Below are 24,618 nucleotides of genomic sequence, written 5' to 3' on the forward strand. Positions count from 1 at the left end.
ACCCACTCCAGTGTTCTTGCCTGGAGAATCCCAGGGACAGGGGAGCCTGGTGGGCTGCCGTCTATGGGGTCACACAGAGTCGGACACGACTGAAGTGACTTAGCAGCAGCAGCAGCAGGTATTATTTGGCTTACACTGACATTCTATCACCACTGTGATATCTGTATTAGTAAGTAAGGTTAAAAAGTATCTCTTCTCAAAAAAAAAATTAAGTTGAAAATCCAATAATAAACATTTTAATAATGATGTGTGTTGATAGACAAATACACAAACACCCATTTATATTTTTTATCACTTTTAATAAAGAGAAATGAGATATTAGCTCCCAATTGTGCTTTTCTAGACAGCAAAGGTTTACTTTTGGTCAGGCATGAAAGAGTTTATTCTGAAAACACAAGGGTTTACCCTTTACTTCTAAAGGGTTATGTTTTAGGGTAGCTCTTAAGTGTGATTGAATGAACCCATTTTAAAAGGTTATTTTTTTGCCTTTTCTTTTAATAGCTAGACTCTTTTATGTTTATATTAAGTATATTCCCTAGGTTGGGTAATTATATCTCGAGATGATCTTAATGATCTAGTATTTGTCAACATAAGTTCTTTTCTCTTATTTAATTCCACAGTGATTCTACTGTTAAACTGATTTCCAAAATAATAAAACTCTCCTAAGGCTATTTTCATTGGGTCTTCTATGTAAGAAAGGAGTCTAATATATCAAATAGTAGTGTAGTTTCTAAGACCAACTTGTCTTATTTCAAAATCTCATTCTATAACTTACCATGGTATGACCTTGGAACAGTTGCTTAATCTTTTTATGTCTTATTTTCCAAATCTGTGAATTGGGAGTAAAAGTGTATACTGTGTGTAGTTATTGTTCAAATTAAAAAAATTAATACATGGAGAATGCTGACAACGTCTGATACATAGTAATTGTTCACTAAGTGTTACTTTATTATTGTAATTATCATTTGTTTTAGTTTCAAAATATTTAACACAGAATGCCTTATGACAATATTTCAAAGGTTTTTGTAGTAGAGCATATTCCTATATGTGCTTCTCTGGTGTCTTAGACAGTTAAGAATCTGCCTGTAATGCAGGAGACCTGGATTTGATCCCTGTTTCAGAAAGATCCCCTGGAGAAGGGAATGGCAACCCACTTCAGCATTCTTGTCTGGAGAATTCCACGGACAGAGTAGCCTGGCAGGCCACAGTCCATGGAGTCACAAAGAGTTGGACACGACTGAGCAACTAACTCACACATGTGTCCCAAGCAAGGCTCATTTCTACTAACTCTAGCAGTTAGAGTTAACATGTACACAGTGCTTTAACTGGGTGCAGGATTCCAGGGCTCAGATGTTACCATATGATACGGAAGAGGCAAGTTATTTGTGCTCAGTTAGATATGTTGGATGACTTTACATGAGCTTTTTAGGCCATACACTCTTGGTTGGTAGACAGGCATAGAACTAGAAGTTAAGTCCACAAAATGTTTGAAAATCTATCCGTAGAGGTCTTTGAAATCATACAGATAAGATTCAAATGAAACCTTGGCTTCCCCATATATAAATATGAGGCTAATGCCTATTTTACAGATTTTTAAGAATTTAATAGAAAAGAGCCAATATGTTATATGACCTGAAGTTGGTGCTCCGTAGGCATAATCACTTTTCTCTGAATTAGTGGCTACACTGAGGCTGCTGGAATCAGTTCAGACACAAAATAATATCCCCAGGCAAACATGACCTGGGTCATATCCCGTATCATAGAATTTCTTCTAGTTAGGATGGACCTTGGATTGCCCAGGCTATATGCAGCCTTAGCCCTGAACCCCACCTAAGTGCCGGGGCTGGAAGACTGAGAACACGATGGAGGCAGCTGATGGACACAGTGTTCTCAGCCTCAGGATCCACCAGCTTCTGGAGCTTCCTGAACTTAGGGAACCAGGAACCTCTGCTGATTATGCCTTGTGGGCTGTTCTGTTTGGCAAAAAGAATTTTTAAATATATCGAATGCTAGTTGTTAATGTTTATAAGTTAGGAGACTTACCCCCAAGGCAGGTCCTGTGGCTTCCCTAGAAAAGTCAGAAGATGCGGTCCTCTAAGCCTGCCTCCTGGATGATGCAGTGGGCTAGAGCCAAGAAACTGCTTCTCATTTAAACGAGCAGACTCTTCTGCTGCAGGGCCTGGGAGGTCGTGGGGCATGGCACCTGCTCTCAGTAACACAAACTCTTTCCCTTTGGGTCAATTGATGTGATTTTGATATTTAATGTTATTATTTTTTAAATGTTTGGCTATGCTGGGTTTTTGTTCCTGCGTGTGGGCTTTTCTCTAGTTGTGGCGAGCCAGGGCTACTCTCTAATTGCAGTGTACAGGCTTTTCTTTGTGGTGGCTTCCCTTTTTGCAGAGCACAGGCTCTAGGGCACATGGGCTCAGGAACTGGGGCTCCCCGGCTCTAGAGCAGGCTCAATAGTTGAGGCTCACCGACTTAGTTGCTCCGTGTCGTGTGGTGTGTCCCTGGATCAGGGATCACAGCTGTGTCTCCGGTTGGCAGGTGGGCTCTTCATCACTGAGCTGTCAGGGAAGCCCGTTATTTTACATCTTTTAAATACAAATGACTATGACAAAACCTCTGACACTCTGTATAACTTTCATGGATTCCCACCTCCCCCCTCCTGTAGTGTACTTATGGTGAGGTCCTAAAAAACTTTAGTACTGACTAGAGCCAAAGGTGGAGAAGGCAATGGCACCCCACTCCAGTACTCTTGCTGGAAAATCCCATGGACGGAGGAGCTTGATGGGCTGCCATCTATGGGGTCGCACAGAGTCGGACACGACTGAAGTGACTTAGTAGTAGCAGAGCCAAAGGCTGGAGAAGGCAATGGCAACCCACTCCAGTACTCTTGCCTGGAAAATCCCATGGGTGCAGGAGCCTGGTAGGCTGCAGTCCATGGGGTCGCGAAGAGTTGAACACGACTGAGCGACTTCACTTTCACTTTTCACTTTCCTGCATTGGAGAAGGAAATGGCAACCCACTCCAGTGTACTTGCCTGGAGAATCCCAGGGACGGCGGAGCCTGGTGGACTGCCGTCTATGGGGTTGCACGGAGTTGGACACGACTAAAGCGACTTAGCAGTAGAAGCAGTAGCAGAGCCAAAGGCTAGTAACACTAACTTTACAAGTTCAGTATCACAGTAATATCCAAGAGATGAAAACCAGTTCATGTTTGCAATAGACATTTATAACTAATGATAATTAGTAGTTCCTTAAATTAAAGCTTTATATTTTACATGATTTTTATTGCTTTTCAGAGCTTTTATTGTCTTTTCAGAGCTATATTGAAAATTAGCAGGGTTTTATGCTTTCGCTTGTGTTAGTTAAATGAATTTCATTGACTTATTAACATAAACAAAATAAAAATAATATGCTTTGGGATATTAACAAAGCAAAATTCAGGTCAGATGTGAATTAACATGTTTAAGTGTTTTAATGCCTCTTGAAAGTGAAAAGTGAAGGTGTTAGTTGCTTAATCGTGTCCAACTCTTTGTGACCTTATGCACTGTAGCCCACCAGGCTCCTCTGTCCTTGGAATTCTCCAGACAAGAATATTGGCGTGGGTAGCCAATCCCTACTCCAGGGGATCTTCCTGACCCAGGGATTGAACCTGGGTCACCAGCATTGCAGGCAGATTCTTTACCATCTGAGCCACTCATCTGACTTTTAGACTGTATGTTCGAATATTTTTTGAGTTGAACCATAATAAAGTTCAGCGAATGTCTTCTTGTAAACTTTATCAGTACAGTGCTACTGTCTTCTTATCCATTGACATATATTGAAATATTTGAAGCTATGAGTAATCATGCAAATATAATATGTAAGACTAATATTTTAAAGTCTACATTTCACAAATTATTACCAGTTATTCTGATGTCATTCCTTCTTTGACTTAATTTCTTTTCCAGTGTGGTATGTGTTGGTGGAGATGGATCTGCCAGTGAAGTAGCCCATGCTTTGCTTCTTAGAGCCCAGAAGAATGCGGGCTTGGAAACAGACAGCATCCTGACTCCTGTCAGAGCGCAGCTTCCGCTTGGTGTGATACCAGCAGGCAAGGGAGGGCCCCTGGATTTGCCAAGTGAACCCTCTCCCCCATCTCTTCCTGTATTACTCTCTAACCTAGACTGCATCATACAGACTTAAATGCACAGACTTTGAGTATGAAAGACCCATGCTTGACATCTCTGCTAGCACATGTGAGATGGTGCCCAAGTTATTTAATTTCTTTGAGCCTTATTTCTCTAAATAAGAGAGAGATAACACACATGATGGCCCCTTCATTATGAGGTTATTGTGGTATTAAATTAGAAGTGTATTTGCAGAGTTTAATATAGTTAAGCAAACAACAAAGGGGACTATTATTCTACCTTCCCATATAGAGGTTTAATGATCACGCAGTTCCAGATATGAAATTTCAAAATAGGGCCACTCCAGTCAAGCTGCTTATAATTCCATATGGGATAAAATGTAGTAACTCAATTCCCATAATTGAAGTATAAACAGATAAGTTTGAGAACGCCAAAAGGATTCATCCTGACTGCTGTATCTCCAGCAGCTAGAGCAGAATGTGACACCATGAACGCTTAATAAGGTTTACGTGAATAAATGTAAAGAAATTATAGAGCAAGTGGCACTTGAACGGGACCTAAAAATAGGTAGGATCTGGCCTGAAAGATAAGAATACGTTATTTTCTTGGCTGCAAAAATAACAAGTGGCAAGGCAAAATCCAGGAATGTGAAAGAAAAGACCACAGGCCATTTGTTGGGTGGTACTGGTGTCAGAATGTGTCTAAACTTTGGTGGTTTCTGGATGCCACAGGAAAGGGTCTGAATTGCTGTTAGGGAACAATGGGAGGTTTAGACAAGGGAGCAACCTTCTGGGAACCTGCTCTAGGAATAAGCCTGATTAGGGCAAGGGAGGAAAAGAAAGTTGAAGTGAGTCAGGGAGAACAGCCAGAGCAACACCGGCATCTGGAACAGGCAACAGCATCTTTGGCAGGTTTGTTCCATTAATCGAGTCCTTGGCTTCCCTGGTGGCTCAGACGGTAAAGCGTCTGTCTACAATGAGGGAGACCTGGGTTTGATCCCTGGGTCGGGAAGATCCCCTGGAGAAGGAAATGGCAGTCCACTCCAGTACTATTGCCTGGAAAATCCCATGCACAGAGGAGCCTGGCAGGCTACAGTCCATGGGGTCACAAAGAGTCAGACATGACTGAGCGACTTCACTTTCACTTTTTCCTCCCAAATTATTATTGAAACAAATAATAGTGAAAAAGGTGAGATTTTTTTCATTTTAAAACATCACATATTATCATCTGCATAAGAAGAGTGGAAACAATTACAGTTGATCCTTGATCAGTATATGGTTGGGCCCTTCTTTTCTCTGCATTCTCAAATTCAGCCCACTGGGAATAGGGAATCGGGGTCGATTCCCAGGTTGGGAAGATTCCCTGGAGGAGGGAATGGCAACCCACTCCATTATTCTTGCCTGCAGAATCCAATGGACAGAGGAGCCTGGCAGGCTACAGTTCATGGAGTCAAAAGAGTCAGACACGGCTTAGGGACTACACCACCGCCACCATAGTATTCACTGGGCTTCCCTGGTGGCTCAGCAGTAAAGAATTCTCCTGCAGTGTGGGAGCTGCAGGAGATGTGGGTTCCATCCCTGGGTCAGGAGGATCCCCTGGAGGAAGGCACAGCAACTCACTCCAGTATTCTTGCCTGGAAAATCCCATGAACGGAGGCGCCTGGCAGGCTATAGTCCATAAGGTCACAAAGAGTCAGGCACAGCTGAAGCGACTTAGCACAGCATGGCATAGTATTCACAACGGAAAAATATCCACATCGAAGTGAGTCCACTCCCTTCAAACCCATGTTGTTTAAGGGTCAGTTGTGTTGTTTCCTGTGAAAATAGAAAACAATGCACATGGTTAAAAAAGAAATCAACTTTCTATCCATTCAATAACCAGAGTCATTTAGTATGGATTTTAGTATATTTGTATTATCAATCGACAAAGAACAGACATACCAATGCTCTTTTAGACTAAAAAGTCCTTCATAAAAACAATAATTTAAAAGGAGAGGGTTATAAGGATATATCCTTATGATTATAAAACCCATTAAGAAGAATCTGTGAAAATAAACCTTTTAGGTAGACAATAACAAAATGCATCAATTCAAAAAGATGCTTTGGAAGCACACTTTGACCTTTCCGTGTCATTTTAGGAGTATGTCTATAATGGTGGAACTTTCCCAACCTTTTCCTTTTGGGCAGAGTGGATATGCTTAGTTCACTGTTTCTTTTCCATAGTACTTACAGCCCTGAGGTCACTCATTCAGTGCTGTGCATCAGAAGTGGAAGGATGGGTGTCCCCACAGGTATGCATTTGACATCAAGTGAATAGCGAGCTAGAAACAATTGTGGTTATGTTTACTTTTTAACATGCAACTCAGATTTTATAGAGGAATAGCATTGAGTTTTATTATCATCATACTTTTTAAACATATTTCTGATTTTGAGAGCATTTTCCAGATACAGTGGATATGATTGATAGAAATGGCATTTGAATACTTTTTGTTTAGAAAATACAGCCTGTTGTCAAAACTTTAGTGGTTGTATAGAAGTTCCAGCTTATGGATTGCATCTAATAGGAGGAAATCATGTGTAGGATGTAATTAATATGAGGACTGTATGTCTGGTCAGGGCTTTGTGGAGACTGGGAACAAGAGCTAGGCAGGAAGTTTCTAAGCTGAATGCAGAAGACGGTCTGCCTTTGAAGCCATTTGCCTCCTGGAGAGAGACACCCAGAGGGAGCGTGTTTAGTAAATTACTCCACTGAGCCAACAGACTAAACCACTGAATTATGGTCAGACTCAGATGGATCAGATGTGGGGAAGCCTGTATTTGAACTACTGGCCATTAGCAATGGTGTTTGTTGCTATGGGAACTGGTGCTAAGGAACTATACAGAGAGATTCCGATTAAAGGGATGAGGGGGAGGATAGAGAAAAAAGCCAAAGAGGACATAAAAATAAAAAAGCAATCCAGTTGATGTAAAACAAGGCTCAATCCACATACTGATGACTGGGAACCATATATTCCTATAGAATTCATAAATAAATTCATGCATTCCAATTAATTTAAGGAGAATAAAATATTGCCAAGGGACTGTTAATTTCTATGATATTTTAGGCAAAGAACCGAAGTGTAGGTGCAGTTTTCATGAGAATTTTAGATATGCTTGACTAGGAAGTCATTACATCACATTTATCTGTTTGGATGTGGGAGACATTAATGGCTTTATGAATATTCATGATGTCTGGTTAATTAAGTTAATTGTTCTGCAGAAGTGCTTGCACTTCCAAGGACAATTTTTTTTTCTTTTTGCCTCCGTAGTTTCTGCCTGGTTCTTCCATCAGTCATGCGTTACATGATCTGCTGCTTCTGTCCTTACTCGTTGGATGTGGCACATTTTAGCAGATTTGGGGAGGTGGCAGTGAGTAAAGTTGCTGGTAGTGTTAAGAAAAACAACTTTTCTGGCTAATTAAAATGTTTACCTCGAGGCAGAACATTTATAGCTTTTGTGAGAATGCTAAAATTACATAGTTTTTATTTATGTGAGCAGCATGTTCTTTTGGCATGTAGATATCTTTTTGGATGGAGCACATTTTGTTTCAGGAAATTGTACCCTTTTAGATTATTCAAACAAAAATATGAAGCAATCTACAGTTTTATAATTTTACATCTACTTTCTTCATCAACTTTCCTCTTAAATTCAGAGTGTTAAAAAAAAAGTTCTTCAGGATTAAGGTACAGCTTAAGCAGAGTAGAAGATGATTAAAATGATTTTCTGACTTCTGGTCATATCTGTTATCATTGCCAGGTTCAGTGGAATTAAAGGAAAGTGGCAAAGTTGCAAAGCCTGAGAAGACAAAAAAATAAAAAGCAATCTCTGTCTTTCTAAGAGGATTTGTGTTTGGGCATACTTAACATGCTTCAAACTCAAGGGAATAAATGGTCTTTATTTTTCTTGAGTCATGATATGTGTCATTCTCTACTGCACATGACAACATTACAGTATGTTTTTAAATAGTCTTTCTAGAGGAATGCTTTTATGGCCTGCTCCTAATTAACCATGGTAATGGAGGAAGTGTGTTTCATGGAGTACTGTAATCCATTGATAATCTTAAATATATCACTCTAGTTACGTAGCCTCCTCCAAAACCTTCAACATAATCTGGTTGGGAAGTAAAATGGATTGATTTGTTTTTGCTTCCCCCTACCTCCACCTAGTCCAGATTAATTAGCAATTAGAGGTCCAAAGGCAGCCTATAGAGGGTTAAAGGATTGTTGGAAAGGCCTAGGAAACAGTGTCAGACTTTATTTTTTGGGGCTCTAAAATCACTGCAGATGGTGACTGCAGCCATGAAATTAAAAGACGCTTACTCCTTGGAAGGAAAGTTATGACCAACCTAGATAGCATATTCAAAAGCAGAGACATTACTTTGCCAACAAAGGTCCGTCTAGTCAAGGCTATGGTTTTTCCAGTGGTCATGTATGGATATGAGAGTTGGACTGTGAAGAAAGCTGAGCACTGAAGAATTGATGCTTTTGAACTGTGGTGTTGGAGAAGACTCTTGAGAATCACTTGGACTGCAAGGAGATCCAACCAGTCCATGCTAAAGAAGACCAGTCCTGGGAGTTCATTGGAAGGAATGATGCTAAAGCTGAAACTCCAGTACTTTGGCCACCTTATGCGAAGAGTTGACTCATTGGAAAAGACTCTGATGCTGGGAGGGACTGGGGGCAGGAGGAGAAGGGGATGACAGAGGAGGAGATGGCTGGATGGCATCACTGACTCAATGGATGTGAGTCTGAGTGAACTCCGGGAGTTGGTGATGGACAGGGAGGCCTGGCGTGCTGCGATTCATGGGGTTGCAAAGAGTCGGACACGACTGAGCGACTGAACTGAACTGAGGTGATTGACAGCTGGTAAAGATCCACTGAGGAACAGATTTCTGGACCACTTTTTTCAGACCTTAAAGTGCATAAAAGTTACCTGGAAAACTTGCTAAGACATGGACATCTGGGCCCTACTCCCAGCTACTCCCTTTCCAAAGGTTGAAGGTGGAATCCAGAAATTTCCCTTTTTAATAAGCTCTAGCAGATAATGTTGATGCAGGTGATCCTTGAACCATAAATTCTGGAGATGGACCTCTCCTTATATTATACATAACCTGAAGATCTTATAAAATGCAGACTATGACTTGTTAGGCATGGAGTGGGACCTCACAATCAACATTGTAATAAACATGGAGATGTGGCCATTGCTGTTTGATTATGGGACATATTTTGAGTAACAAGGGTCAGAACATAAACTACCTTTTGATGAGTCAGTTAAAACCAGTTTACCAGTTGGTCACGGTGGACATTTTTTTGCATTGGTATCATTAGAGGTGTGAAAATCTCAATGCTTAGGTAGGTACCTCATGATTATTATTGTATTGTTTGATAATGGCTGCACTGTCTCAACTTCAACTGAGAACCCAAGCATATATCCATTCAAAGTGACAAGTCAAAGGGATTACATATGACCACACAAGAAAGTTCCTCATTAGCAAAGCCAGGGGACTAGTCTTTGCCTCGATAGCTATAGTGTGTATGGGCTTAGTCACTTAGTCGTGTCCAACTCTTTGTGACCTGATGGACCATAGTCCGCCAGGCTCCTCTGTCCATGGGGATTCTCCAGGCTAGAATACTGGAGTGGGTTGCTGTGCTCTCCTCCAGGGGATCTTCCCAACCTGGGGATCGAACCCAGGTCTCCTGCATTGCGGGTGGATTCTTTGCTGTGTGAGCCACCAGGGAAGCCTGAGAGCTGAAGTACACAATACATCCATGCTAGCACAGCTCTTGGTAGTTACTGGACTTAAATCAAGAAAAATGATAACTTCTTAATTTTAAATCCCTTTTACTCCCTGGGAATGGGCTAGCTGGTATTTTCCCCTTTGAAAGCAGACCTTTACCGCAAGATCTCAGACACATAAGTATTACAGGGGTATGACTTGAGAGAGCTCTTTTTCTGTGTAGGCTGGTGGGAAAAATTCATGTGGATCCTAAATTATCCTAGTGATATAGAGAAATCTGTGTCTCAATACAGATTCTTATACTGTGGCAGATACCATGGAAAGAAGTGTTTTCTTCATCTATGATACAATATCTCAGATAATAAAAGAGACCCCCAACTTGGTTAAGAGCTTTGTTGTTTTCAGTTGCTAAGTCATGTCTGACTCTTTGCAACTCCACGAACTGGAGCAGTTCAGGCTTCCCTGTCCTTCACCATCTCCATCTCATCCTCTGTTGCCCCTTTATCCTCTGGCCCTCAATCTTTCCCAGCATCAGGGTCTTTTCCAATGAGTTGGTTTTTTGCATCAGGTGGTCAGAGTATTGAAGCTTCAGCATCAGTCCTTCCAATGATTATTCAGGACTGATTTCCTTTAGGATTGACTGGTTTGATCTCCTTGCTGTTCAAGGGACTCTCAAGAATCTTCTCCAGTACCACAATTTAAAAGCATCAATTCTTTGACTCTCAGCCTTCTTTATGGTCCAGCTCTTACATCCATGCATGACTAACTGGAAAAACCATAGCTTTAACTATACTGACTTTTGTCTACAAAGTGATGTCTCTGCTTTTTAATACACTGCCTAGTTTTATCATAGCTTTTCTTCCAAGGAGTAAGCATGGTTTAATTTCATGGCTGCAGTCACCATCTGCAGTGATTTTTGACTCTTAAGAACATGAAATTTGTCACTGTTTCCACTTTTTATCTGTCTATTTGCCATGATATGATGGGACCAGATGCCATGATCTTAATTTTTGGAAGTCTGAATTTTAAGTCAGCTTTTTCAATCTCTTTTATCCTCATTAAGGGGCTCTTTACTTCCTCGTTGCTTTCTGCCTTAGAGTGGTATCATCTGTATATCTGAAGTTGTTGATATTTTCCCCAGCAATCTTGATTCCAGCTTGTGATTCATCCAGCCCAGCATTTCACATGATGTACTGTGCATAGAAGTTAAATAAGCACGGTGACAATATGCAGCCTTGACGTACTCCTTTCCCAATTTAGAACCAGTTCACCGTTCCATGTCCGGTTCTAACTGTGGCTTCTTGGCCTGCATACAGGTTTTTCAGGAGACAGATCAGGTGGTCTGGTGTTCCCATCTCTTGAAGAATTTTCCACAGTTTATTGTGATCCACACAGTCAAAGGCTTTACCATAGTCAATGAAGCAGAAGTAGGTGGTGTTTTTGGAATGCCCTTGTTTTATCTATGATCCAGCGGATGTTGGCAATTTGATCTCTGGTTCCTCTGCCTTTTCTAAATCCAGCTTGTACATCTGGAATTTCTCAGTTCATGTACTGCTGAAGCTAGTTTGAAGGATTTTGAGCATTACCTTGCACAAAGAGCTTTAGAAAGAATTTAAAGCCTATCTCTTGTACTGTACAGTGATTTTATATTTTTTCTTTTTATTATTTGGCTTTTTTTGTGTGTTTATGTGTTTGTCTCTGCTTTCCAGAGCCATCCTTCTACTGCTGGTGCTCTTTTTGGTAAAGAAGTTAGAAGCCTGTTTATTAAAGTTGGATGGGGCAGATTTTGATATAGCTAACACTCTTTCAGGTAGAATATATACATTCACAATGGAAGAAGCTGTGAGCAAGTAGATACTATAAATTGTTTTCTAATTTTTAAGTTATTTAAAGATTAATAATTCAGTAGCCATCCGGTGTGCATCTATGATGTGAGCAAAAACTTACAAACTTCCATGTAATTTTTCATTTAAACATTACATAGTGACATCTCTATAAAGTAAGAGCAAATGGTTAGTTTAAAATGTTTGCAAGAAATAGATAATTTGGACAGACTGATAATTAGAAGTGAAATAGAATCTGTAATTAAAAAAAAAAAAAACAAAAAAACAACTTCCTACAAACAAAAGTCTGGGACCAGATGGCTTCACAGGCAAATTCTATCAGACATTCAAGGATAACTTATACCAATTCTTCTCAGACTCTTCAAAAAAATTGAAAAGAAAAAGAATACATTCGAATCAGTTCTAATGAGGTGGATGAAACTGGAGCCAATTATACAGAGTGAAGTAAGCCAGAAAGAAAAACACCAATACTGTATACTAATGCATATATATGGAATTTAGAAAGATGGTAACGAGAACCCTGTATGCGAGACAGCAAAAGAGACACAGATGTCTTTTGGACTCTGTGGGAGAGGGAGGTGGGGGATGATTGGGGAGAATGGCATTGAAACATGTATAATATCATATAAGAAATGAATTGGCAGTCCAGGTTCAATGCAGGATACAGGATGCTTGGGGCTGGTGCACTGGGATGACCCAGAGGGATGGTATGGGGAGGGAGGTGGGAGGGGGGTTCAGGATTGGGAACACGTGTACACCCGTGGTGGATTCATGTTGATGTATGGCAAAACCAATACAATATTGTAAAGTAATTAGCCTCTAATTAAAATAAATTTAAATTAAAAACAAAACAAAACAAAATAAAAGCATCCAAAAAAAGAAAGAAAAAAAGAAAAGGAAGGAATACTCTTAAAGACATTCTATGAAGCCACCGTCACTCTCATACCAAAACCAGTCAATGACACCCCTTAAAAAAGATTACAGGCCATTATCTTTGAATTTAGGTGTAAAAATTCCCCACAAAATGTTAGCAAATGGAACTCAACAACACATAAAAAAGATCATATACCACGTTCAAGTGGGATTCATCCCAGGTTCACAAGGATGGTTCATCATACCAAATAAATCAATGTAACATGCCACATTAAGAAAGACAAATAAAAACCACATAAAATGTTTGCTACACTGATCATCCACATTTTACATTTGATTTGGCAGGATCTACTAATGTATTGGCACATTCTCTCCATGGAGTTTCTCATGTGGTAACTGCAACTTTGCACATTATAATGGGTAAGAATTCTTCCAAAGAAGTTCATGTTTTCTAAGGAAGATTATTTTATTTCCTCCAGACTTGCCAAGACAGCGTCTTTATCTCTCAAAGCAGAAAAATGTTTGAATAAAAACTGAAAGTTTTAGTCAAAGTTTCACTATTTTGACTGATGATTTTTCACAATACAGGTGCTCTAAAGAGTAGAAAATATAGTTTTACTGTAATCTGGATAGGAAAAAATACAATGATATTCAAGATCCCAACTTTATAACCAGGTCAAGAAAATCCATGCACAATATCAGAAACTGTTGTTTCACTATCAGAACTCTGACCCTGGTTATTAAAATTAAAAAAAAAAAAAAGCACAAGAAAAAAATCTCCAGCCTGTGTCCTTCCACTAGACCTTTTATTATCTCTACTGATATAAAGCATATAAGTACTAATATATGCAAATCTGTTAAATCTGAGTGTACTTTGCACATGTACTTCAACTTGACTTCCTTAGCAATGTTTCGTTTAAAAGAGCAGTTAACTGCAAAATTTACTGCTTTCTTTTTCTTCGTTTAGCACCTGAAAAAGCTATAAATGGCAGTTGCAGTCATTGTAGGTAAAAAGAGTGGAAGAGAAAGCAGCATATTTATTACAGTGTAAAGTAGCCTGACACTTTCTTATTCCATGAGTAAATGGATATGCTCTTCTGTGTTTGCCGTTTTGACTGTATTTACTGACGCTGATATCCGGCATAACATTCAAGGGTATGTACAGCCGGTCGACGTCTGTACCTTCAGCACCATTGGCAAGTTTCTTCGCTTTGGGTTCTCAGCCATGTTTGGCTTTGGTGGAAGAGCTTTGGCTGTGGCAGAAAATCATCGATGGATGTCCCCTAACCAGCGGATGGATTTTGCTATCATGAAGGCACTGGCAAAACTAAAGTAAGTCTTTTTTCCTTAAACCCCAAATTTCATATCCCAGAGTCAATGACTGCTAAAAACAGATTTCATTATGTTGTAGGCCAGAAGAATGTGAAATATCATTTTTACCATTTAACAGCTCTCAGGATTTAGAAGAAAGGTAAGTTAAAAGCTTCACTCAAAGTAATACAGGAATCTTTATCTATTTTTTTTTTCGTGTGATAAAGTTTTATTAAAGTATAAAGGAGATAAAGAAAGCTTCTGACATAGGCATCAGAAGGGGGCAGAAAGAGTAGCTACTTGCTGGTGTTAGCAATGAAATTATATACTTTATCTATTTTTAAAGCATAAAATTAAAGTGAAAGTGAAGTTGCTCAGTCGTGTCCGACTCTTTGCGACTCCGTGAAGCCTACCAGGCTTCTCTGTCCATGGGATTTTCCAGGCAAGAGTACCGGAGTGGGTTGCCATTTCCTTCTCCAGGGGCTCTTCCTGAACCAGGGATCGAACCCCAGTTTCCCGCGTTGCAGGCAGACGCTTTACCCTCTGAGCCACCAGGGAAGCCCCAAAACATAAAATAGTTTGATATAAACAGTGTATTAGACTTGGGATATTTGGTTGTTATTCTATCATATTAGTGAAGAATATAGAATCATGGAGTGCTACAGATACTATAAGATCATGTAGCTTGGCATTTGCCTTCAGAAGCAACTGTTCACTCCATCCCTCTATCTACCCATCCATTTATCCATCCATCTTTCCATTCAACAGCTGTTTGTTGATTATCTGCTCTATGCCAGACATTTTGGACACAATGAGCCAATGAACAAGCAAACAAAATCCATAGTTTCTGCCCTCATGAGAATTTCTAGTGCAGACTAAAAACATTTTTTGAAGTCACACAAAGGAAGTGGTGTAGCCTTAAAAAAAAAAAAAAAAAAACAAACCAAAATCATTGTTACTGATAAATCAGTGAATCAAATAATGCAGTAATGGAATTGTTCACATATTTTTATGTACTGTCTAATAGCTATAATGTTGAGTTCTACAATCATCTCATGTTTAATAGATGCCATTTTTGTGTGTGATGTGTTTTTGTCTCTTTTGTTTTCTTTTAGGAGGGCACAAGGATATCCCAAATCTGGTGAGTCTGAAATTACCTCCCTGAGAACTGAGCCAGGCTCTGTTGACATTTTGCTGTGGTGAGGGAAAATAACTGATCCCTTCCATTGCCTTTAGATTGTAATGATCAGTGGCAAATGATCCAGGGTCAGTTCTTGAATGTCAGCATTATGGCAATTCCATGCCAGTGTTCAGTGGCACCTAGAGGCTTGGCACCTAATACCAGGTTAGTAAGCATTTTTATTGAATTGTTGATACTTTTCTATAAACCACATTTATCTGTCAGAATAGCCAGCTAACTCTTGGCTAGCTAGAATATGATCAAAAGGAAGTCATCTTTGACTGTATAGTATTAGAGATTCTAAGGCATTTGTCATCAGAGTAGGCTGAGAACAACTGTTATACTGGAAAAATAATAACTCTGATGTTTTAATATCACTGAAGCTAAAATAATATTCTTTGGGTTTTATTGACATGATCTTATTGTGTTATTTATGCCCATTTTGCTCTTTTATTTATGTTATTTACCAGTCACTGAGAACATTGTTTAATTCTGATACTTATTATGGCTGTCCCTGACTTTGAATTTTAGTGCAGATGTAAACATCCTTAGCAAGAATGGCATGTATGTGTGTATGTATGATACTTTAATCAAAGGAAATATTTTAGTTGTATTTAGTATGAATAGTGATGCATCTGAATATTCTGCCCACATTTTCGTGAGACATTTTATATATCATTTTATCCACAAGCGATAGTTATTCCATCTCTTGTACATACTTTTCATGTAGTTGTCCATCATTGGTCTGAAAATATTTCTCTTACATTCCTGTAGAGCATAGAAGAAAGGGTGATGAATGTTGTGTAATATCATCACATCTAAATTTTTCCTTAAAGTAGAATAAAACAATGACTTATGTACGTACTTGGGCAATTCATAACGGAGATCAGCCCTGGGATTTCTTTGGAAGGAATGATGCTAAAGCTGAAACTCCAGTACTTTGGCCACCTCATGCGAAGAGTTGACTCATTGGAAAAGACTCTGATGCTGGGAGGGATTGGGGGCAGGAGGAGAAGGGGATGACAGAGGATGAGATGGCTGGATGGCATCACTGACTCAATGGACGTGAGTCTGAGGAACTCCGGGAGTTGGTGATTGACAGGGAGGCCTGGCGTGGTGCAATTCATGGGGTCGCAAAGAGTCGGACATTACTGAGTGACTGATCTGATCTGATCTGAACATCATTTTAATGATTAGTTTCAACTTCCCTGCAAAATATTTAACCTGAAGGATTAACGCTGGCAAAGGGATGATTTAGAATGTTTTCCTTGACTAATGATAGGAAGGTGAGAAACAGGGAAACATCTAAAGTTAGAAAAGAAGAGAAACTACTTAAAAACCAGATGTCAGGGCCCTCATTAATTCTCTTTAGTGCTGAAGCTTGCCAGGAGTGTTTTGAAGCTTGTATGGTTTAGAAATTGAGCCTGATGTTTCCTCCCCCTACCCTCAGAAACCTTAGCTGACGCCTCCCTAAGGAAGCGTCCCACGAGAAGTGAGGTCCTGGCTGGCTGACCCAAGCTGTGCTCTCCAGGCCATGACAAGGTGCTGCTCTGACCTGCACCATCTCCACGCTCACGTCTGCTCAAGGACCTTTGGGGAGGTAGTCTCACTCTCTGGAAAGGAGTAGGTTCATGCCTCCTTCCAGCTGCTCCAGATATTCTCCAGCTGGCCTGAAAGTCCATGGCTTACTCTCCAGGTTCAGTCAGCATTGATGACTTTTTCAGAGAAGGGTGACTGGTTAGAGATGTCTTCTGTGGATTGTAGTCAAACATGCCATTTTTGCAAGGGCCTTTATGTAGGAGCTTTGGCTGACCAGGATACTCCAAGTTTATCTTCTGAATGATTCAGGGAAATTGCAAAGGAGTTTCATCTTTAGATACATCAGTGCAAGTTGCTGATAGGAACTATTTTTGTATTCGAATTTTGCTAAGATTAAATGCAGTAATATATGGAAATATTGAGAAGGGTGCTAGGCACATAGCATGTGTTTCAACTATTAATAAGTATTGAAAGGTACACACAGGAAAACTAAAGAATTAAAATCAAGAACACACAAAACACTCATGTTTTGGTATCATTGACTATTTATTTCCAGTTGGGAAGAGGTGACATGATGGGTAAAAGGAATTCTGGACCCTGAATGAAGGGCTCTGGTTCCAGTGATCATTTTTGTTTTTCTGTCTTTGAACCAATCACTTAAACTTGGGGACTTCTTTTCATTCTACGTAAGTTGAGTGAATGACTGGATAATCTCCAGTGTCCTTTACAGCTCTAACATGAGGTTCCGTAAGATTTAAAGAACTCTTTTTTATGTCGTTGTTATTCTTGGAATGACTTTATATTTGCACTGAAATTGAGCCTAGGAGTCATTTGCACATATTTCTGCAAACTGCCTTCTAAAGCTAGATGCATCTGTGAGTGTCTTTTGGCACTAAATCACACCTCTAAATTTGCAGCCTCTTATATTGAACCAAACAGTTATGCAAGATTAAAATGTGCAGTCATTTAACTGAACATGTATGGTAGTGTATGTTCACTCCAGTTAATCCATCCAAGGGCCGCTTTGATTTATCTGGTTTCCTGTCACTTAGACCTGCCCTTAAATAAATGTTTAAATCAAACGTTAGATTTTTAAAGCAGTTGAACTAGTTGTTTCACCATTTGTACTGATTAACTATTTTACAACACATCGTTAAAAAACAAAACACTCCCTAAGTAAGTACATTTCAAATTATGTCTTGATATGTGAATAGGATGCATGATGATTCAGTTTTTTTTAAAGCCCTTAATGTCAGTGCTTGGTGAGAAGGAAGTCGGTTGTCTAATAAAACTAATCTGAAAGGCTGTTTCATTTTAAGAAGAATGCAGCAAAATATGGTTTAAGAATTTTAGGTAAATAAAATGTTATTTATCTGACTTGCCTACAACTTCTAGTAAAGATTATTTATTAGAAAGAATGATACAGAGTAATTTCTGATATAATCTCTTAATAAATGTTTTGATGTCAAATACAAATATTTAATTTCAGATTAAATAATGGAAGCATGGCTCTTATAACTGCACGAAACACTTCTCGACCGGAATTTATAAAACACCTGAAAAGATATGCAAGTATTAAAAACCAGGTACACTAAAGCATTTGGATTACTTATGTGCAAAGCAATTAATCATGGGGAGTGAGATGCTGTCAGAATTGACACCAAGTCCTGCCTTGTAGGAAGGCTTTATTTTCTTCTGAATACATTAATCTTTTTTTTTTTTTTCCAGTTTGCACTTTCTTCAAATTTTGAAAAGTATCCACCAGTATTAATACAGATTGGCCTTTTTTGAATTGTGGGTTGGTGGTTATATATATTTTATGTGTGTGTGTGCCAAGAGAAAATAGAAAATGTAGTGTTGTACTGAAATGTGGAGTAAGTTAAGGATAAAATTACACTCAGCTGTTCTTCAGAATGAGGAGAAGTGAAACCTGAGATTTTTAATCTTCTTGATTTTATGACATCAGACTCCCTCTAAGGTTATGACCTTTGGATTTTCCTTTCATTTGTTCAAGATCTGCCTACTTACATTGATTGAAATAAATTTGCAGAAATATACTTTAGAATACACCACTTTTATATAGCTGTTATTTTATTCTAAACTTAGATGTGTGTGGTATTTGTAGAGATAGGGAAAGTTATTATATTTCCACTTAAGAGATTCGTTTCAAAGAGAAGCAGTAACTATTATAAGCCATATTCTTTTGGCAGGTACTTTGAGTCAGTTATTAGGAAACTGATCCATAAATATGTGAATTTCTGAAATTATGAATCTTGAAGTACATAGTAGGCATGTAAAACCATACAGTCTCACACCTTCTTACAGGTATAAAATTGTGCCTGGCTGTAGTTGGGGGAGAACAGGTGGGAGGAGGAGAGTAAATTCAGCTGGTGACCAGCACTAAATCTTGCTTACGTAGGGAGTTACTGCAAGGCTCCCATTTTTGCTTCTTTATAATTTTAAACTTTCTCGAGCAGGCCTCATGAAGTTTTGGTTCTCTTCTGCCTACCACATTATTTGATCAATGTTTGTTGAGCAACCAACTGAATTAAATGTTTAGGAAGTTATAACAATTAGATATAGTCCTATTTTCCTTAAACATAAATCTCTAAGGAGACAAAGTGGACAAAAGCAGATATAATGTAGGTTGTGAGACTAACTAATAACTTTATGGACGTATTTTGGGAAATACTGATTTATTGATTTTTAAAGAAATGTATTCCTTTTCAAATGTTGCTAATTTTGTTTGCAACTTTATTATTTTTCTTAATCCTGAAGCAATACATTTCCATTGCTTTTTTTCTAAATCAGAAAATAGAAGCAAAATAGCGATATAAAAAGCACTCAAAATTCTATATTCCAAGAGATAATGAATGTCATTACCTTGGTATAAACTTTTTCTATTAAATAATTCTGAGAATTTAAAGGAGTAATGACCTTAAGATACTTTCCTTGAGAAGCTGTTATTTATTTTAGGGATGCATGATTGCACAAACTACTTTTGGAAGTTCTCTTTTGGAATGGCTAATGGGCAAATGTCTTAGGTAACTTTTCTTTAATCCTTTTTTTCAATATGAAAGTAGCCTTCTTCTGACTTTAAAAGTAATAGATGCTTACTATAAAAATATGAACACAGTAGTAAATATAATTCTGTATCTATAGTAAAATAACTATTTCGAAAGGAGACCATGTGATGCACAATATAACATTTTTTCTCATGTACTTGACCAGTCATATGTTGCTTGTGATACAAGAAACTGTTGCCTGTGTGTGTGTTTCATTAGATTTAACTCATTGGCTTAGCTCTTTCCAAAAATGCAAGTCCATGCTATTGTCCTGTAATGTTTTGCAAAGAAATTCTAAAATGTTTTGTTTAATGATATATAGTAAGAATAATGTGATTGATTCTCAAGGTGACTGCTTTCATTTGTTAAAAAATTGTAGATGTACATATATACGTATACATGTGTATATAGTCTCTTCATGCTGATATGTTCAAAAATGTAAGTCTATATAAATTATGTAAGATTATAAAGACAAGATAAATATAAAATGATATTATATACTGTCTAGTAGCAGTTCTGGTATCCAGGAAGGGAGATGCAGCACTTCAGCCCAAAGAGAGCAACAGTCTAGGCCTCTGAACCGTCTTTACCAGGTTGGACTGACTGTTCACGTATGCCAACAGTTGTAGAACGTATTGAAAACCGTTATTTGTAGGTGACTCATCTCGCCTTTCCCATCTCTGTGTAAAATAGATAGAAGGTAAAAATTACTCACGTTCTTTCAACTCCACCCTGTAGCTGACCTTTCTCTGGTCATTCAATTCTGCATTCATTTGACCCTCATTTTTGGTACAGAGTTTAAAACCCTTAAGAGCTGGTGCTTCCCCAGGGATTTGTTTGTAGCTTTATCTTTTCATGATACCTTTTCCTGGGTGACCTCATTGCCTTCCACTGCTTGAACCACTATCTGAACTTTGCACACTACCAAGGGTTCTCTCCTCTCTTCTGATCTGCAGGATCACTGTGCCTTTCTGTGTGCTGAGGTTATTGAACTCACAGGCATCTTGAATCGATCACATCCACTGTTTACCTTATTGCCCTCTCCCCTGATGGTGTTCCATGTTTCCCTACACAGGGCAACGGCACCACTCTCTGCCCATCCTGGAGTTACTCTGGACCCCGCTCCCTCATTTCTTACAACCAGTCCACCAGTTAATCCCTTCTTGCTTACAGTAGCCTCCTCCCGGTCTTTCTTTTCTCTGGTCTTATCTTCCACACTTCCTTCTAGACAGATTTTTCTAAAATACAGATATGATTTATCCCTTTTCTAATTCTTAAATCTTACTGTCATCAAGATGACATTGAACGTTCTCATGGAAGAACACGTGGTCCCCTTGTATTCTAGCCCTTCCCTGTGACACAGCCTCACCTATTGCCATCCTCCACCAGATTTCCCATGTTTTGGTTATTGTGTTAGTTTTCTAGGGCTGCCATTAACAGATACCACAGGGAGTGTGGGTGTGGTTTCTCCCAAGGCCTGTCTCTGTGGATTACAGACTTTTCCCTCTTGTATATTCCTGCCTCCTTTGTCAAACATTAACTGTCTATAGGTGTGTGGGCTTATTTCTGGGCGCTCTATTCAGTTCCATTGATCCATATGTCTATTTTGGTGCCAATACCACCACACAGTTTCAATTCTTGTAGCTTTTTCTAGTATTGTCTGAAGTCTGGAGGGTTAGGCCTCCTGCTTTGTTGCTTTTCCTCAAGATTGCTTTGGCAATCCTGAGTCTTTGATGGTTCCATATAAATTTTAGGATCATTTGTTCTAGTTCTGTGAAAAGTGTTGTGTGTAATTTGATAGGGATCACATTAAATTTATAGATTGCTTTGGGTAGTATGGCTAAGAAAGGATGAAATATGAAGCTGACGTCTCATCATTCAAGAGTGGTCAGAAAGCAACCCTAATTATCTTACAACTTGTGTCTATCTTTAAAGTGAGGGTGAGGCAGGCAAACACTGGCAAAAAATAACACAGGATAGACTTACTTTCTCTTTTCACCTTCATAAGTTAAACTTGTCGTAATGAAATCCCAAATGTGAAACTTATTCTAGATTGTGTTTACATCAGCTAAACTAGTTGACAATAATTAATTCAGTGGATTATATAAATCCTTTATAAAAATAGACTAGTATTAAATATTTACTCCTTAATTAGAAATTATTGTATACAGCTTCATAGACATGTACTATTTGTCAGAAAATAATTTTGCCAGCTGCTAGATCTGAATGAACTTGCAAAGCTTCAGAAAAGGCTTCATCCAAAGAGACTGATACTGATAGGTTTCAAAGCTGTAAAAACATCAGCATGAACACTGATGTTTAGTTGCAGGTGAGAGTGCAGTGAACTTTGCTAATTTGCATTACAGTTAGGTATAAAGCAAGTACCAAGGTTATTTGCATTAATTTTTTTTTAGTTCAATTTTCCATTTGTTGATACTTATACTGTTGAAGAAGTAAAAGTTTGCCCAAAGAGTAACAGCAGTGGACACCATCCAGAGGAAGGTCATGGACCACACGAAACTGCTTCAGGAAACTGTTTCCCTTGGAATGTAGATGGTGATTTAATGCAAGTTGCATCAGAGGTCCATGTTAGGTAAGTAAGTATTCACCCCCTTATATGTCTGTCAGACAAGGAACTGATAGTTACAAGGAAGTTTCCATTTATACCACTGAAGCAGGCAGCTGGCTAGATGGTAAATCAGGAACACATAAAAAGACACATGTACAATTTTAATAAAAAGTATAACTTTTTATTTATTCACCAGTTGTTATGTACAACCATTTTCTTTGGTTATGAGTCTCTACGTTGGCATTCCAAATTACCATTTTTCATAAACTATACAGATAATGTATGTCTGAAAATTCCACTTTGAATTTTTAAAAATAGATTAAGATCTTATACCTCATGAAGTCATTTGAACAGCAGATGGTTGCAATTTAAAATTGTAAGCACTTTTTTTGCCTTTTTTTTAATTTAAATTTATTTATTTTAATTAGAGGCTAATTACTTTACAATCAGATCAGATCAGTTGCTCAGTCGTGTCAGACTCTTTGCGACCCCATGAATCGCAGCACGCCAGGCCTCCCTGTCCATCACCAACTCCCGGAGTTCACCCAGACCCATGTCCATCGAGTCAGTGATGCCATCCAGCCATTTAATCCTCTGTCGTCCCCTTCTCCTCCTGCCCCCAGTTCCTCCCAGCATCCGAGTCTTTTCCAATGAGTCAACTCTTCTCATGAGGTGGCCAAAGTACTGGAGTTTCAGCTTTAGCATCATTCCTTCCAAAGAACACCCAGGGCTGATCTCCTTCAGAATGGACTGTTTGGATCTCCTTGCAGTCCAAGGGACTCTCAAGAGTCTTGTCCAACACCACAGTTCAAAAGCATCAATTCTTCGGCGCTCAGCCTTCTTCACAGTCCAACTCTCACATCCATACATGACCACAGGAAAAACCATAGCCTTGGTTTTGCCATACATCAACATGAATCCACCACGGGTGTACACGTGTTCCCCATCCTGAACCCCCCCTCCCACTTCCCTCCCCATACCGTCCCTCTGGGTCATCCCAGTGCACCAGCCCCAAGCATCCTGTAACCACTTTTAAAATTTCCTTTTACCCACAACAAATACTTGTGTTCAGCAGTTTGCTTTTATCATCTTTCCAAAGCATACTTTACATAAGAACAATTTTACATATTATTTATTAGCAAGAGCAACTGGTTATAAACAGGCAAACTCATTTTCCGTAAGTATTATGACTCTGTGAGTGGAAGTGTGCAGGGCTCCCTGAGTGGCCTGCAAGATGTGAGCTTTCTACAGCCACAATTTACTGGGCTTTACAGGATTTAGTGCTACTGATTTATCAGGCCCTGCATTTTTTCTAGATGGCAGCTCTGCCATGAATATATGTTTGTTGGTTATCGTTAGATTTGAATTTGGCAGTATGCACTGCATTCAAGAGGTGTTATGTATGAAAAATAACAGAATGATAGCTTAATGAAATAATCTGTCATGTATATTCTATTCTTTACAGAGTACACCCAAGACTTATCAATCTTTATGGAAGAAGCATGGAAGAAATGAATGATTCCAAAGTAACATGTAGTTGTTTATAAGAGGAATGTGGAAGCTAGAATTTTAATATGAAAGGATATGTTATATTTTAATTAATCAGATATTTTAATAAGGAAAAAAATCTCTATTTTGAAAAGAAATTAAAATTGCTATTTTTTGTTACTAAAATTAGCTTCTAAACTTAAAAATATAAGACATGAAATATATACAAAACAACTGAAATTTTGGTTTTTGGAGAGTATTTATTGGAATGGAAAATAAACATCTCTGGTATTTGAAATTTAAACAAGATATATCAATATTTAACCTAGATTAATTCCAAAGTGAAATAATTTGGATTCTTTCTTCCTGGATTTGAGTCCATCAATTCTGATGTTAAATTTCGATAGCCTGGTGCCAAGAGATCAGAGTTCATTTAAGAATGTTCTGATATCCTGATGAGGTAAGTATTCCAGCAAGATTATATTTCAAAATTACGCATTTAGGAAATCATATAACCAGAAATAGTACTATTTTTTTTCCTCAAAATGTCTAATATGTAGACTACTTGGCAAAAACAAAAAAGATGGATAAAAGTTATAGCACCAATTTTGTGATGGTCTCTGAAAGTTGAAAACTCAAAGTGATTCGAGTTTGAAGTCCATTATACACAAAGTATGCAAAATATACAAGGAGTCATAATGTGGCCCCGTAGGGAACTGTGTTCCTCTCGCTCCTGAAAGCCCTGCTGTCTGATGATTCTAGCATGTTGTTTACACTGAACTCAGTGCAACCTGAAATGCCGTTATTTCTAGTAGGAAAGAACTAGATTTAAATTTCCT

General features: G+C 38.6%; 1 protein-coding gene across 2 annotated transcripts in view; it reads left to right on the forward strand.

Moving 5' to 3' along the window:
- The window catches only part of CERKL (ceramide kinase like), a 135,821-nt gene extending 111,832 nt beyond the window's left edge, over window positions 1-23,989 (forward strand). Inside the window, exons 5-13 of one of the 2 annotated variants that reach the window (XM_025273929.3) lie at window positions 3,956-4,098; window positions 12,973-13,047; window positions 13,782-13,959; window positions 14,039-14,098; window positions 15,054-15,079; window positions 15,175-15,283; window positions 18,147-18,243; window positions 22,137-22,315; window positions 23,757-23,989. In XM_025273929.3, coding sequence (XP_025129714.3) covers window positions 3,956-4,098; window positions 12,973-13,047; window positions 13,782-13,959; window positions 14,039-14,098; window positions 15,054-15,079; window positions 15,175-15,283; window positions 18,147-18,243; window positions 22,137-22,315; window positions 23,757-23,838 — 949 coding nt within the window. In that variant the 3' untranslated portion in view covers window positions 23,839-23,989. The remainder of the gene's footprint in view (window positions 1-3,955; window positions 4,099-12,972; window positions 13,048-13,781; window positions 13,960-14,038; window positions 14,099-15,053; window positions 15,080-15,174; window positions 15,284-18,146; window positions 18,244-22,136; window positions 22,316-23,756) is intronic. The other variant, XM_025273938.3, reaches the window with a different exon arrangement.
- Window positions 23,990-24,618: the final 629 nt, after the last annotated feature.

The sequence above is a fragment of the Bubalus bubalis genome, chromosome 2 (assembly GCF_019923935.1).
Source record: "Bubalus bubalis isolate 160015118507 breed Murrah chromosome 2, NDDB_SH_1, whole genome shotgun sequence".
NCBI classification, from domain to species: Eukaryota; Metazoa; Chordata; class Mammalia; order Artiodactyla; family Bovidae; genus Bubalus; species Bubalus bubalis.